The sequence below is a fragment of the Heptranchias perlo genome, chromosome 2, assembly GCF_035084215.1.
Source record: "Heptranchias perlo isolate sHepPer1 chromosome 2, sHepPer1.hap1, whole genome shotgun sequence".
Taxonomy (NCBI): Eukaryota; Metazoa; Chordata; class Chondrichthyes; order Hexanchiformes; family Hexanchidae; genus Heptranchias; species Heptranchias perlo.
This window is the reverse complement of record NC_090326.1, coordinates 73,440,175-73,455,700: the sequence shown is the minus strand read 5'-3', so window position 1 is coordinate 73,455,700 and position 15,526 is coordinate 73,440,175. Positions and strand designations below refer to the sequence as shown.

The 15,526-nt window shown below is 41.0% G+C and overlaps 1 protein-coding gene across 2 annotated transcripts in view; it reads right to left on the bottom strand.

Moving 5' to 3' along the window:
• The window catches only part of ngly1 (N-glycanase 1), a 44,054-nt gene that overhangs the window by 27,973 nt on the left and 555 nt on the right, over positions 1-15,526 (bottom strand). Inside the window, exons 1-4 of one of the 2 annotated variants that reach the window (XM_068002846.1) lie at positions 14,988-15,349; positions 14,695-14,809; positions 11,410-11,652; positions 8,844-9,006 (exon numbers count right to left, since the gene is read on the bottom strand). In XM_068002846.1, coding sequence (XP_067858947.1) covers positions 8,844-9,006; positions 11,410-11,652; positions 14,695-14,709 — 421 coding nt within the window. In that variant the 5' untranslated portion in view covers positions 14,710-14,809; positions 14,988-15,349. Of the gene's footprint in view, positions 1-8,843; positions 9,007-11,409; positions 11,653-14,694; positions 14,810-14,987; positions 15,350-15,526 lie in introns of those variants that run through there. The other variant, XM_068002839.1, reaches the window with a different exon arrangement.

The window sequence follows — 15,526 nt, the reverse complement described above, 5'->3', positions numbered from 1 at the left end:
GGTGGCGCTGCCAAATTTAGAGCCCCTGGTTGTCGAGAAATATGCAGGGCAAGATAAAGCAGAAAAAGAAAGCTTATGACGGTCACAGAAAACTAAATACTGCAGAAAGCTTAGAGAAGTATAGAAGTACAGGGATGATGTAAAAAAGGAAATAAGGAAAGCAAAGAGAGGGCATGAAAAAATATTAGCTAGTAAGATTAAAGAAAACCCAAAGATGTTTTATCAGTACATTAAGAACAAGAGGATAGCTAAGGAAAAGGTGGGACCTATCAGGGATGATAAGGGTAACTTGTGTGTAGAAGCAGAGGATGTGGATAGGGTTTTAAGTGAATATTTTGTCTCCGTATTCACAAAGGAAAGGGATGATCCGGACGTAGTAAAGAGGAGAGGTGTGAAATATCGGATAAGGTAAACATAACGAGAGAGGAAGTACGAGAGGGACTGGAATCCTTGAAAGTTGATAAGTCACCAGGGCTGGATGGATTGTTTCCTAGACTATTGAAGGAAGCCAGGGAGGAAATAGTGGATGCTCTGAGGATCATTTTCCAATCCTCACTAGATACAGGGGAGGTACCGGAGGACTGCAAACATAGTACCATTGTTTAAAAAGGGTACGACGGAAAGGCCAAACAATTATAAGCCGGTCAGTCTTACCTCGGTGGTGGGCAAACTATTAGAATCAATACTGAGAGATAGGATAAACTGTCACTTGGAAAGGCATGGTTTAATCAGGGATATTCAGCGTGGATTTGTTCAGGGAAGGTTATGCCTTACAAATCTGATTGAATTCTTTGAGGAAGTGACAAGGAGGATCGATGAGGGTAGTGCAGTGGATGTTGTCTACATGGATTTTAGTAAGGCATTTGACAAGGTCCCACATGGCAGATTGGTCAGAAAGGCAAACGCCCATGGGATACAGGGAAATGTGGCGAATTGGATCCAAAATTGGCTCAGTAACAGGAAACAAAGGGTAAAAATCGATGGATATCTTTGCGAATGGAAATCCGCTTCCAGTGGTGTGCCACAGGGCTCAGTGTTGGGTCCCTTGCTGTTTGTGGTATATATTAATGATTTGGACTTGAATGTAGGGGGCATGACTGGCAAATTTGCAGACGACACAAAAATTGGCCATGTAGTTGATAGTGAAGAGGATAGCTGTAGACTCCAAAAAGATATCAATGGGTTGGTGGAGTGGGCGGAAAAGTGGCAAATGGAGTTCAACCCGGAGAAGTGTGAGGTAATGCACTTAGGGAGGGGCAAACAGTAAAAGGGAATACACAGTAAATGGGAATATATTGAGGGGGATAGAGGAAGTGAGACACCTTGGAGTGCATGTGCACAGGTCCCTAAAGGTGGCAGTACAGGTAGATAAGGTTGTGAAGAAGGCATACGGAATGCTCGCCATTGTTAGCCGAGGTATAGAATACAAAAGCAGGGATATAATGATGGAACTGTATAAAACGCTGGTAAGGCCACAGCTGGAATATTGTGCGCAGTTCTGGTCACATTACAGAAAGGACGTAATTGCTCTGGAGAGAGTGCAGAGAAGATTTACAAGAATGTTGCCAGGGCTTGAAAATTGCAGCTACGAGGAGAGATTGGACAAACGGGGGTTGTTTTCGTTGGAGCAGAGGAGACTGAGGGGAGACTTGATTGAGGTGTATAAAATTATGAGGGGCCCAGACAGACAGGAAGTACCTGTTTCCCCTAGCGGAGAGTTCAAGAACTAGAGGACATAGATTTAAGTTGATTGGAGGAAGGATTAGCAGGGACATAAGGAAAACCTTTTTTATCCAGAGGGTGGTGGGTGTACGGAATTCGCTGCCCGAATTGGTGGTACAGGCAGGGACCCTCAACTCTTTTAAAAAGTACCTGGATCTGCACCTAAAGTGCTGTAAGCTGCAGGGCTACGGACCGGGTGCTGGAAGGTGGGTTTAGAATGGGCACCTGGTTGTTTTTCGAGTCGGCGCAGACACGATGGGCCAAATGGCCCCCTTCTGTGCTGTATCTTTTCTATGGTTCTAATCTCAAACAAATATGATAACCCATCCACTTGTACAGGGCAAGAAGGGATGAGGGAAGGGACATACAGGCATAATCTCCTTAAATCTTAATGCATATTAAAAGGACCCTCCCTAATCAGGAGAAAATGGTTTTATTCTGAACAAATTCTCAGTTACTCCCAACAAGAAAAATTGCAGCAACATCTCAGAATAGAGGAGTAGGCAGGGAAGGAGCTACACATGTAAAAATTGTAATACATTCGAAAAACTAAGTACATCTACAGTGAGCAATCTAAAATTCTTCTTTGATCATCAATCTTTACTTTGTACAAATTATATACGAAGTTTAAAAGGGTGCAGGTTGATATCTGTTGAGATAGAAAGATAAAATTCAAAGTGAAGTCATCAGTTCCTAAACTTAAAGAAGGCTAAAGCATCCCGGCTCTTCCTCTTTAAAAACCTTTCCCGCTAATTCACTATTGTGAAATGAATGATCTTGTGCAGCCCAGCTGTTTGACTTTGCTCAATCATCTTGATCCCTGGAACAAATCTGCAGTTTCGGGAAAAGAACTAACTTGGCTTAACAGAACCTTTAAGGGAGGAATGGTGTTTGGAAGTGTTCCTGGGGATAGGAACAGTGGTGCTACTTATAAATCAAAGGTAGCCATAATTTCTTCCACAAATAACTTTTTCCCCCTGTAAAAGGGAAAGTTAAAAACCAGTTATGCATTTCAGGTGGAAACCTTGAAGTCCTCAATTATCTGAGCTTATACAGCACAATGTCATGAGCATCATGATTGGTAAAATAATCTTGGTAATTATGCAATGCCGCGCAGGTTGTAGCCATAGCAAAGATTAAAGCTACTGAGCCACAATGTTACCAATACTTGTGATTCACAGAGGAAACAACACATGTAGCTTTCTATATTAAATCTGCCAAGTGAAACATGAGCATTTTTAAAAAATCTCAGCTATTTGATTACTGCACAAACTCCTCTCTCCCTCCTTCCTTCCATCCAACACCCCACCCCACCCCTCACCCCCAAAAATAAAGCTTTACTACCTACAATTTTATTTTCATCCTGGGGGAAGTTATTTTAAACGTCCAGCAATTCTGGACCAAACTCTCCTACTTAGGAAAGACAACCAGCTTCAGGTTGGACTAAGACTTTGTGCATTGACAATGGCGATAGCACCAATACTAACAATTACTTTGTCCTCTAATTTCCTGGAACACCACGATATACGACGCATGCCGTAAATCAGGCAGTTACACTCTTCTCACACTATACATACGCCAAAATTTCCTGGGGGAGAAAAAAAAATATTGATTAGACTACAGCGCAGAAAGTTCATTGACGAATCAGGAACCTCATCTGCAGCGCAGCCAATGGATTACTCTGCAGGCCTACCACATGCCACAATAAAAGGATGGGAACAGATGCCACAACTCAGTGAAGTTTGGCATTAGGAAGTAAGTGAGTTGTCTGTTCTGAAACCACTGTAAATCAATTTTTAAGAAGGTTAGCTGTTGCAAAACACTGAAAAGTAATATCCAATGTCTGCACATTCCCCTTTTCCACAGATATGTTGCTGGATCAGGAAGAGTCAAAGAAAAGGGCGGCGAATATGGGGCTGAGCACCTGCGGGTCCTTATTAAGTAGAGCATAGAGAAGTTCAGCTACAGAAGACATCAAGGGGGAGGGATCCTGCAAGTTGAGCCAGGTGGCATGGAGGGATGTGGCTAAGGCCCCGAGCGCCACTTTGGTGATACCACGTTCAGGGTACCAGTGCCAGAAAAAGTACAATGATCTGACCAGGACAGGCAAGAGAAGCAGTTTCTGGGCTTTCCGAGTTTTCGGACTTCAGCGTTTCCTCAAAAAAAGACTTCAGTGAGGTCTCCGGCCCTGGTGCCGTGCCTCCTCCCGCTTCTCCCCCTCTATGTTGTCCATGATAATCAATAACAGGGGAATGCCAAGTGGATAGGCCATTGCAATCCTTTCACCTTCTTAACATGTAGAGGAATGGGGGTCCTGAAAGAATTGCCTTCAGATGCTCACAGGACTTTGGATGGCAAAACAGAGAATCAGAAAAGAAAATCTAAGGACAATTTCCAGACTGAAGGGATGAGGTTCTACAACTTTAATAGTCCCTTTGTTGTCCTCTCAGGCTGAGAGTCATGTGAGGGCCATAAATCAGGTCAATACCAGGTTACACGTACCATTACTTTTCAGTCTAAATGGCTGAGGTATAATAAGGAACGTAAATCCAGGAAATTCACAATCATCATTGACTGCATTGGTGGGCAGAGCTATGGTAATGAACTTTTCTCAGTTTCATTGAGGGTGTTGGCAGAACAGATCAGAAGTCCAATGAAATTATGGCACAGTGTAAATAATGGCATTACTTACTTACGTCGTTATTTTTGGAACTTCTACGCTGGAATAACGGCGCATACCATTGACGAGCTATTACTACAACACACGTTTTTAAGAAATCCGGGCCATTGTCAAAAGGGACCGGTGCCAAAGCCAGATGTTACAGCTGCACTGAAGTCATCTGGACAAAATCAATCATTTCTTTCAAGAGGGGGACAATAATCATAGGCCGAAGGGGCTCTCACAAATGTCTGGGTCACTGAATTCCTTCTCCAACATTACTACATGCATGACCAATACCAAGTGTCAGCCAAATGTTCCCAGCAACCATCTTATTAGTGTTAATTGGAACTATAATCCAATTACTGATGCAGAAGCAAAGGTTTCAACAGGCTGAAGCCCGCATTTGCAACACTATCCCTGATGTAGGATCTTGATGTGGTGGGAAGGCTTGCATCCTTCTAGGACTCTGAAAGCTAGGTTGGGGAGAACATAATTCCTGATATGGGGCTTGGGTGGCCCTAGGTCAAAAGGTAGAAGCCAGAAAAAAGGCAGTCCACTGGTCCTCCTGGTAGGGATTTGAAAGACAGGCTAATGACCTGCAAACAACCCAGAGACAAGATGAGTCTGTTACAGATTTGCAAATATAAAATCAACAACTGTGGAAAATCACAATCTGCTAGATGGAAGGAAAGATGATACTCCGTTGGAGTCAAATATCTTGATCTGGACAGATAGCAGTGGAAGAGAAAGGTTGTCTTGTACCACTGGCACAGGAAACTCTAACTAGCTCGATGTTGCATTGGCCAAGAACCCAGATGCCTTTATAACAATGCTCAGCATTGGTATAGGTTGACACCAGTCTTGATGACAAACTCTGAGCTTTGCCACCTTTGTGACTGATGCCTGAAAAATTCCAGCCCTCGAGGCTTCGACACCCCTCCCCTGTGTACAGAATTTTAGCAATAAATAGTTGTGATGGGAACATTTTCTAGCATTAAATGTTCCAGAACTATGTTATTTATACTTAAACATTATTTAAATCACCATAGTTAATTATTTTCATGCCCTTTTGTTCTTTTAGTGCCTGTTCATTGCCTTATTGAGATGATACCTTCCTTAGATATGGGAGCGGTGCCAGAGGACTGCAAATGTTACACCCCTGTTCCAAAACAGGAGGAGGGATAAACCAGCAACTACAAGCCAGTCAGCTTAATGTCGGTAGTGGGGAAACTTTCAGAGACAATAATCAGACACAAAATTGTCACTTGGAAAAGCATGGGTTAATAAATGACAGCCAGCACGGATTTGTTAAAGGAAAATCGCGTTTGACTAACTTGATTGAGTTCTTTGATGAAGTAACGAAGAAGGTTGATGGTGTGTATATGGACTTTCAATAGGCATTTGATAAAAGTACCATATAATACTTGTTAGCAAAATTGAAGACCCTGGGATTAAAGGGACAGTGGCAGCGTGGATACAAAATTAGCTAAGAGACAGAAAGCAGAGAGTAGTGGTAAAAAGTTATTTTTCAGACTGAAGGAAAGTATACAGGGGTCGGTATTAGGACCACTGCTCTTTTTGATATATATTGATGATCTGGACTTGGGTATACAGGGCATAATTTCAAAGTTTGCAATGACATCAAATTTGGAAATGTTGTAAACAGTGAGTAAACAGACTTCAGGGAGACACATGGCAGATGCAATTTAACACAGATAAGCATGAAGTGATGCATTTTAGTTGGAAGAATGAGGAGGCAATATAAATTAAATGGTACAATTTTAATGGGAGTGCAGGAGCAGAGAGATCTGGGAGTGTATGTACACAAATCTTTGATGGTGGCAGGACAAGTTGAGAAGGCTGTTAAAGAGGCATACAGGATCCTTGGCTTTATAAACAGAGGCATCAAGTACAAAAGCAAGAAAGTTATGCTAAATCTTTATAAATCACTGGTTAGGCCCCAGCTGGAGTATTGTATCCAATCCTAGACACCACACTTTAGGAAGGATCATAGAAAATTTACTGCACAGAAGGAGGCCATTCGGCCCATCGTGTCCACGCCGGCTGAGAAACGAGCCACCCAACCTAATCCCACTTTCCCGCATTTGGTCCGTAGCCTTGTAGGTCACGGCTCCTCAGGTGCACATCCAGGAATTTTTTTTTCAAATGAGTTGAGGGTTTCTGCCTCTACCACCCTCTCAGACAGTGAGTTCCAGACCCCCACCACCCTCTGGGTGAAAACATTTTTCCTCATTTCCACTCTAATCCTTCTACCAATCACTTTAAATTTATGCCCGCTGGTTATTGACCCCTCCGTTAATGGAAATAGATCCTTCCTATCCACTCTATCTAGGCCCCTCATAATTTTGTACACTTCAATCAAATCACCCCTCAGCCTCCTCTATCATGGAAAACAACCCCAGCCTATCCAATCTGTCATCATAGCTAAAATTCTCCAATCCTGGCAACATCCTCATGAATCTCCTCAGCACCCTCTCTAGTGCAATTACATCCTTCCTGTAATGTGGTGACCAGAACTGTGCACAGTACTCAAGCTGTGGCCTAGTGTTTTATACAGTTCCAGTATAACATCCCTGCTTTTATATTCTATGCCTTGGCTAATAAAGGAAAGCATTCCATATGCCTTCTTAATCACCTTATCTAACTGTCCTGCTACCTTCAGGGATCTGTGGATATGCACTCCAAGGTCCCTCACTTCCTCTACACCTCTCAGTATCTTCCCATTTATTGTGTATTCCCTTGCCTTGTTCGCTCTCCCCAAATGCAATACCTCACACTTCTCCAGGTTGAACTCCATTTGCCACTTTTCTGCCCATCTGACTAGTCCATTGATATCTTCCTGTAATCTACAGCTTTCCTCCTCACTATCAACCATACGGCCTATCTTTGTGTCCTCCGCAAATTTCTTAATCATGCCCCCTACGTTTAAGTCCAAATCGTTAATGTATACCACAAAAAGCAAAGGACATAGTACCGAGCCCTGTGGCACCCCACTGGAAACAGCCTTCCAGTCTCAAAAACACCCGTCGACCAGTACCCTTTGCTTCCTGCCAAAGCCAATGAAGGATGTCAAGGCCTTAGAGAGAGTGCAGAGGAGATTTACTAGAATGGTACCAGGGATGTGGGACTTCAGTTACATGGATAGAGAACCTGGGGTTGTCTCTTTAGAGCAGAGAAGGTTAAGGGGAAATGTAATAGAGGTGTTCAAAATCACGAAGGGTTTTGATAGGAGTAAATAAGTAGAAACTGTTTCCAGTGGCAGAAGGGTCGGCAACCAGAGGACACAGATTTACGTAATTGGCAAGATGAGGAGAAATTTAGGAGTTGTTATGATCTGGAATGCACTGCCTGAAAGGGTGGTGGAAGCAGATTCAATAACAACTTTCAAAAGGTAATTGGATAAATACTTGAAGAGGATAACTTAGGAGGGCTATGGGGATAGGGCAGGGAACGGCACGCTGGGATGAATGGCCTCCTTCTGTGCTGCATCATTCGATGATTCTAAGATCTTCTCATATCATCTATTAGTTTCATCTCTTTCCAGCTTTTCAGTACCTATTTCAGATGAAGGATCTACAGCCAAAACATTAAAATGTCTTTTCTCTTTACAAATACTGATTGAATATTTCTAGGCATTCCTGTTTTTATTTCAGATTTTCACCATTTGCAGTTTTGCAATTCGTTTCTACTTGCTTCCATCCCAATTTGGCTAACTTCTTCCACCTTTATTTGAAAATACATATTCCAGACCCAATAAATAAGCACACCATCACTTTGTGTTGTGAAATCATACAATGTAGACAAATATATTACTAAAAATAGAAATACAACTTCTCTTGCATATAACCAGTTTTGGTAAAACATTAACAGAGAAATGATAAGAGCATAAAAAAACAGATTAGTAACAGGATAGGAAACAGACTGTACTGCCAAATACCTTAATTCGACTTACACAATGCAACCATTCATAGGCCTAACCTAAAAAATATATATACTTTGCAATAAATGACCTCAGGTAGGAAGACACCATTTATACATGGACAAAGAGGAAGACAGCTACCACTTGGTGGCTGACACACTTATCTAATTACAAGCATTAACGGTTGCCATATTGGTGCAGCGCATTGGATTGCCAAGGCACAGCAGATTGGAATGGTAAAACACAAGTTTGTGCCCTTGATCTCCCGAAGTGTAGTCTCAATTTTGTCACCATGGAGATGCACCAGCTAGCGCTTTCCAACTAAGAAAGGAATGGAGAAAAATAAAAATCTTGTACTTCGGTCACTTTCATGTGTCCTTTCCAGTAGTAGATATTAAGCTGCATTTGCAGAAGTAGGTTTTCCAACACATCCTTGCAGCCCAAAGAAAGGTGCATGGCAAGGTAGAACCTACAAAAAAGGGAGAAAAAATTCACTTAGAATTTTAAAAAAGAACATACCCGAATCCAGTTTTGTGGCACACAACAGCTTTTCGTCAGCTCTTTTACTCAGTTCTTGGATGGGAACACGGGCCAGGGCTTTTTGTTGAAGTGTAGTGTCCTCGTACATCAAGACTTCCTGAAAATGTGTTTTTAAAGTTGCCAAAAAGCTGCTCTCGGAATGCTTTAAGGGTAAAAGAAAAGTTTGACAAAATTCAATGATGCTGCACATTAACACCTTGAACTCAAAATGCTATAAAAACATACGATAATACATGACCTCAGTGTAATTAGCCACCTTTCATAAGTCACAGAAGTATTGAAGGGGATGGATTACATATACTAAAACCATTCCCGGCTGATAAGTCACCAAAGTAACTACTTAATAATGTTCATTTTCACCAAGCAATATTTTAAACAAATACTAATTAAAGTAGGTCTTCTTAACTTTGCTATCCCCAATCAAGACCCCATATAGTTTCCAACAAACTTCAAACTATTACAAGTTATTAATGCTACAATTGAAGAAACCTGGACAGAGCGGGGAGGAAACTGCCTTCTGAAAGAGATCCACATTCCTTTGTCCTAAGGTTTAATTACTGGCTTATAAAATCCAACAGTTCTAGCTTCACAGAATGAATTGAGAGTTGTATATCCAAGTTTGCAGATGACACTAAGTAGTGCAGATGAGAGCAGGATGTTGCAACGGGACAGACAGATAACGTGAGTCACAAAACTATGATAAATGGAGTTGAAAATAGACAAGCGTGAGGTCTTCCACTTTGGACCTAAGAAAGATAAATCAGAGTATTTTCTAAATGATAAGAAACTAGGATTGGTAGAGGAGCAAAGGGATTTGGGAGTCCAAATCATTAATTTCATTAAAAGACAGTAGCCAGATACAGAAAGCAATCAAAAAGACAAATAGAATCTTGGCCCTTATCTCAAGGGGACTGGAATACAAAGGGAAAGATAATATGCTTCAATTGTTCAGAGGCTTGCTCAGATTCCATCTGGAGTACTGCATTCAGTTTTGGGCATCGTATCTCAGGAAGGATACGATGACCTTGGAGGGGGTGCAATGCAGATTCACCAGAATGATACCGGAGCTTAGAGAGTTATATTATGAGGACAGGTTGCACAAATTTGTTGAGTATAGGAGATTGAGGGGTGATCTCATCAAGGTGTTTAAAATGTTAAAAGGATTTGATAGGATAGATATGGAGAAACTATTTCCTCTGGTGGGAGAATCAAAAACAAGGGGGCATAACCTAAAATTAGTGTTAGACCATTCAGGGGTGAAATCAGGAAGCACTTTTTCACAAAAAGGGTAATAGAAGTTTGGAACTCTCTCTCCTGAAGGCTAGAACAATTGTAGCTTTCAAGATCGAGACAGATAGATCTTTATTAGGTAAGGTATCAAGGGAAATGGAGAAAAGGCAGGAAAATGGAGTTGTGGTACAGATCAGTCATGATCTAATTGAATGGCAAAGCAGGCTCAAGGGGCTGAATGGCCTACCCCTGTTCCTAAAATTACATTCCTTCAACTCTAGCCTTTTAAGCATCCCCCACTATTGGCAGCCATGTCTTCAGCTGTCTAGGCTCCAAGCTCTGGAATTCCCTCTTGTCCTCCCTGCCTCTCCACCTCTCTCTCCTCCTTTAGGACACTCCTTAAAACCTACCGCTTTGACCAACCATTTAGTCACGTGTCTTAATATCTCCTTCTTTGGCTCGGCATCAATTTTTGTCTGATTACCATCCTGTGAACCACCTTTTCCTACGTTAAAGGCACGATTTAATGCAAGTTGCTGTTGTTCAAAATACATGCACTGACAAATATTCTATATTGAAAGCATTAGGAAATCTGGAATCCCTTTTTTTTAAATAAATGAAGCTGCAGCTTACTAAGGTACCCCACATTTGACCCCTCATATCGACCTAACAAAATGTAAGTTTTAGTCACATGAAATTGGATAAAAGAGCTTTTGTTCTCCAGGTCTACACGCTAAAGATTAGGTAACTAATAAATATGTTTTGCTTCAGACTCAAGAGAAGACAGTCTTCTTGAAAATGTTGAACATTTACTTAGGCTAGGGAAAAAGGCAGTTGATTTAAGTAAATTAAGAGTGTCTTAAGTATATTGTTATTATGTTGAACTTCTGTCATTTCTGCCCTGCCACAGCACTGAAATGGCCTTAATCAAAGCCACAAAGGACATTCTCTGATTGTGAGCATGGTGCACTATTCCTCCACATCTTTCTCTACCTCTCTGCAACCTCTGATGACATCCACTTGAAAGGTTTAACAGTTATCAGGCACCATGACTGTGGAGTGCATGAACTTTGAGATCAATGTCAATAGCTACAGTGGTCAAAAAATACAAACACAGCTGAAACATAAGCAGAAACAGATTTTGTAAGGTAACTTTACAGATTATTCAGATGGCTTATGAACCTGTTTTGCCTATTTTGTGACCCTTCCCGTACCCTTCAATTACTGTTTTTAATTAACTCCATTATTCTGTTTAAACTGCTCCACAAATACTTTACCTGCTACATATAACAATTCTTTTGTTTGAAAATCTTACCGTAGTCACTGGCCTGAATATCTGAGCTGGCGCCTGCCTAGGAGCTTCATCGAAAAATGGCAGTGCACGGAAAGAAGCTTCAGGCTCTCTTGGCTGGGCCTGGGCAGAAGCTGAAAGTGGTTGAGATATTGGGACGGATTTAATAGCAGTCATCCTCTGACTCCTTTCAGCAGCAATCAGGTCTCTAATTCTTTGCAGCTTTTCTACTGAAGCATTTTTAGGAAATACAAGGTGGGTTTCCTCCTGCAGATTTAAAAAAATTTAACCATAAATACAATTCTAATTGTAATATAAAAGGAGTCACCTGTGATCATCTTTTCATTAGTAAAATCTACACTTCATACTCTAAAGATGCTGGTACAACTGAATATACAATTTAAGCATTTGCCTGTTTACTCACACCACCCTCCAAGAGTACACATGCATGTAAAAAAAAGTTTCAAGTTACCTCTAAGTTGTCCCTTTTAAATAAAAATATGGGACGCTGCATTAGACATTACTACTATATATGGATTTTGAAAGATTGACTAATTTTAAAAATCATCCTCATTGCTTACCAAAACCTTTTAATCACTCAAATTAATTCAATTATTCTAAATCACAGCACATGGTACAACGATTTACAACAAAGACGATGAACACATATATACAGTGGTCAGCGTTTTGCAGCCTATATTGTGATGGCTACATTGGCAAAATGAACTGTCTCTACTAGCCTGATTTGTACCACTTCCAAATTTGACCCAGTAGGTTTGGTATGTCACACTTTCCATTTAGCATTCTCTTCACATCATGGATTGGGAATATGCCATACTTCATTTGTACATGTAATGACAGAGGACCAGCTGATGTTGCTTTAAAACAAAAGTTCCTCAAGGACTATAGGGATTATATATAATGCTTCAGGCCTGGCTAGTACAGAGCAAAATTCATTTATGTCCTTCTAAATAGTATTGGTGTATGTAAACATTGGTGGTGGGAAAGGAAAGCAAGAATTTTGTTTTAATTCACCAGATTCAAGAGTGTGTGCTGGTTTGATAGAGTTTTCCAAAATGCTAAGGCCCAGGTTAGACACGTTAGCAATTATAGTGAGTGTATTTGGCACACAATTGTTTTAGCTATCTAGATCTGGCTGCCCCAAACCCACATATTTCACTAGTTTCTCTCCCATGTCCCTTCATGCATTCTTTGAGCTCATCCAGTCCATGACATTCACCTCCTGCTTCCTTGACTCCATTCCCACTAAACTGCTGACCACCCAACTTCCCTTCCTGGCCCCCATTCCAGTCGACTTTGTGAATGGTTCCCTCTTCTCAGGTACTGCTTTCCTCTCTTTCAAAACCACCATCACTACCTCCTTAAAAAGCCCACCGTCGACCACTCTGTCCCTGCATACTACTGTCCCATCTGCAAACTCACTTTCTTCTCCAAAGTCCTTGAACGTGCTGTCGCCTCCCATATCTGTGCCCATCTTTCTTGTATGAATCTCTCCAATAAAGTTTCTGTCCCTGCCACAGCACTAAAACAGCCCTAATCAGTCACAAATTACATCCTCGGTGACCGTGACAATAGTAGGTTATCCCTCCTCATCCTTCACAACCTCTCTGCAGCCTTTGACACAGTCAACCACACCACCATCCTCCCATGCCTCTCTTCCATTGTCCAGCTCAGTGCAATTGCCCTCTTGGTTCCACTCTTGCCTATCCAACTCCAAAATGACTTCTCTTCCCACCCCCGCAGATCTATCTTTTGCCCCGTCCTCTTTCTCATCTATATACTGCCCCTTGGCGACGTCATCCGCAGATACGTGTTCAACTTCTACATGTACACTGATGACACCCAGCTGTACCTCTCCATTAAGTCTCTCGACAGCACCTCTGCTTCTGTTGTCAGACTGCTCGTCTGATATCCAGTCCCGGATGAGCCGCAATTTACTTCTAGTTAAACACTGGGAAAACTGAAGCCATCACCTTCAGCCCTCAGTGCCCGCAACCCCTCCCCAACATTATCTGGAAATCTAGTCACCGATTCCGTCCCTTTCCCTGGCCATTGTCTCAGGCTAAACCACACCACTCGCAATTTCAGCATCCTATTCGAACCAGAGCTGAGCTTCTGAACTCATATACTCTCCAACACAAAGACTACTTTCACCTCCATAATGTTGTAAAAGTTGAATTTTGGAGAGTTAGTCCACATAATTTGGCAAATCAATGATGAAAAGAAATGCTAGCGTTCTGAGCTTTGCTTCTTTCAGGAACTCTACTATCCACCAGATTATCATGGTCAAGAATGAAACTGAAAGAATGGGTTGGTCTGAACAAAAATATTCAGGAATTGGTCAAATTTAAACAAAAGTAATGGCTGGGTTCATGTTTTGGCAATGTCAGGTTCTCACCAACCCATGATAGTTATGCATGGAATAGTACAGATGATGCTACGTATCAGAAATTTAATTTACTAAGAAAAGTTAAGGAAGTTGGGCTTGTGTTTTTTGGAAAAAAGGAGACCTCAAGTTTTGACAGTCATGAAAGCATGAAAGGAACTGATTCAAATACCAACAGACAAGTTAAAAATTTAAAAATGTGAAAAATTAAACAGGAATTCAGCCAAAGTTTTTAATTTCACACAAAGGGTAATGGACTTGAACAAGTTACTAGGGAAGATCATTGAAGCAGATGGTATTTAAGAGACAATTAGTTACATTTCTGAAGAAGCAACTGAGGAATCTGGCATAAAAGTAGGAAGGTAGAAATAATCGAAGAGAGACATGGGTAGGCCTGAAACTGTTAAACAGCACGTTACCACAGGGAAAACTGTACAAAGACTCATGCAGAAGGAAATTCATCATGCTGAAGCCTACATGCAGCCAGATATGCCAGTAGCCTAGCTTCCATTAACAAATGTTAATCTGTGGATAGGCCTAGACCAGACTCCCAATATCTTATATTTGGAGGGAAAAATTGAAGTTATTATTACAGCTGGGTTCTATTAATTTAGGGAAAGTATCCCATCATTGAATATCAATGATTTTAATAAGTTGAGGGTACTTATCTGAGGCTGGGGTTAAGTCTCATTGTTGGGACAGAGGAGGAGGAACTTTATCCTGTAAACATGCTTGCAGAGTTTGAGGCAAACATTAGGTGCAAAATGTGGGAAAGTCTTACATTTCTCACTTTCAATGTCTTGACCTCACCCCCCACTCAAATTAGTCTATTGCATCCCAAATAATAACTGCATCACATTAAAGGTAATCCTTTCTCAAGTAATCAAAAAGTATTACTGTACCTCTTGAAATCCCATTTCAAAGAGACACTCAACAGCCCCCTTAACTGGCAGCAGTCTGTTTGAAAAGGCTTGATTTCCAATCTTAATTGATTTGTATTTGTCTTCATTTGGGTTCCTGTTAAAGACAGAGAACATCACTTGACAAAGTACTGAACACAGACATGGTCCTCATTTGACTGAAAAGATTTTTTCAAAGACATCTCACAGCAATTAATTTTCTTGGCATAGGAACTGATTTTCCATGGCATTACTTATCAATGTCTGCAGCATGACTGTAATGTTTATCTGCTAACCTGGTATGCCTTTTTAAGGCTACTGCTCAGGTACTGTACTCCCTGGGGGAAGCTGTCAAGATCTCAAGTCAATTAGATGCTCATTATTATTGTTGACAGTTTCTTTGGATTGGTAGCAGTTTGCCTTCTCTCCTTGGGGAGGGGGACAAGTTATCTCAAGGTCAGAGCAAACAACAGGAACCAACTAGTTCTTTGTCTTGTATTTTTTTGATTTGTTGATGTTTCATACAAGTATAACATCCGGATTGTGATGGATGCTACAAACTTGCTCTCCTGTTTTATAGCAATAGAGATGTTATGCCATGTAATGCAAAACAGAATATTAGAGCCACTGATTTATTGTGACTGAATAAATTAAACTTTTTTCATTCTCGTATTTATAATAAAATTAGTCTTTAGGAGACTGAATTCCACTATTCCATACATGGAAACTAAGTTAGCAGCCTTTGTTATGCGTTCCTTTACCTATGTGCTCAGTTTTCATGTACTTTAAAAAAAAATTATGATGAACAGGATACTAGCAAGATGGGGAAAGACAC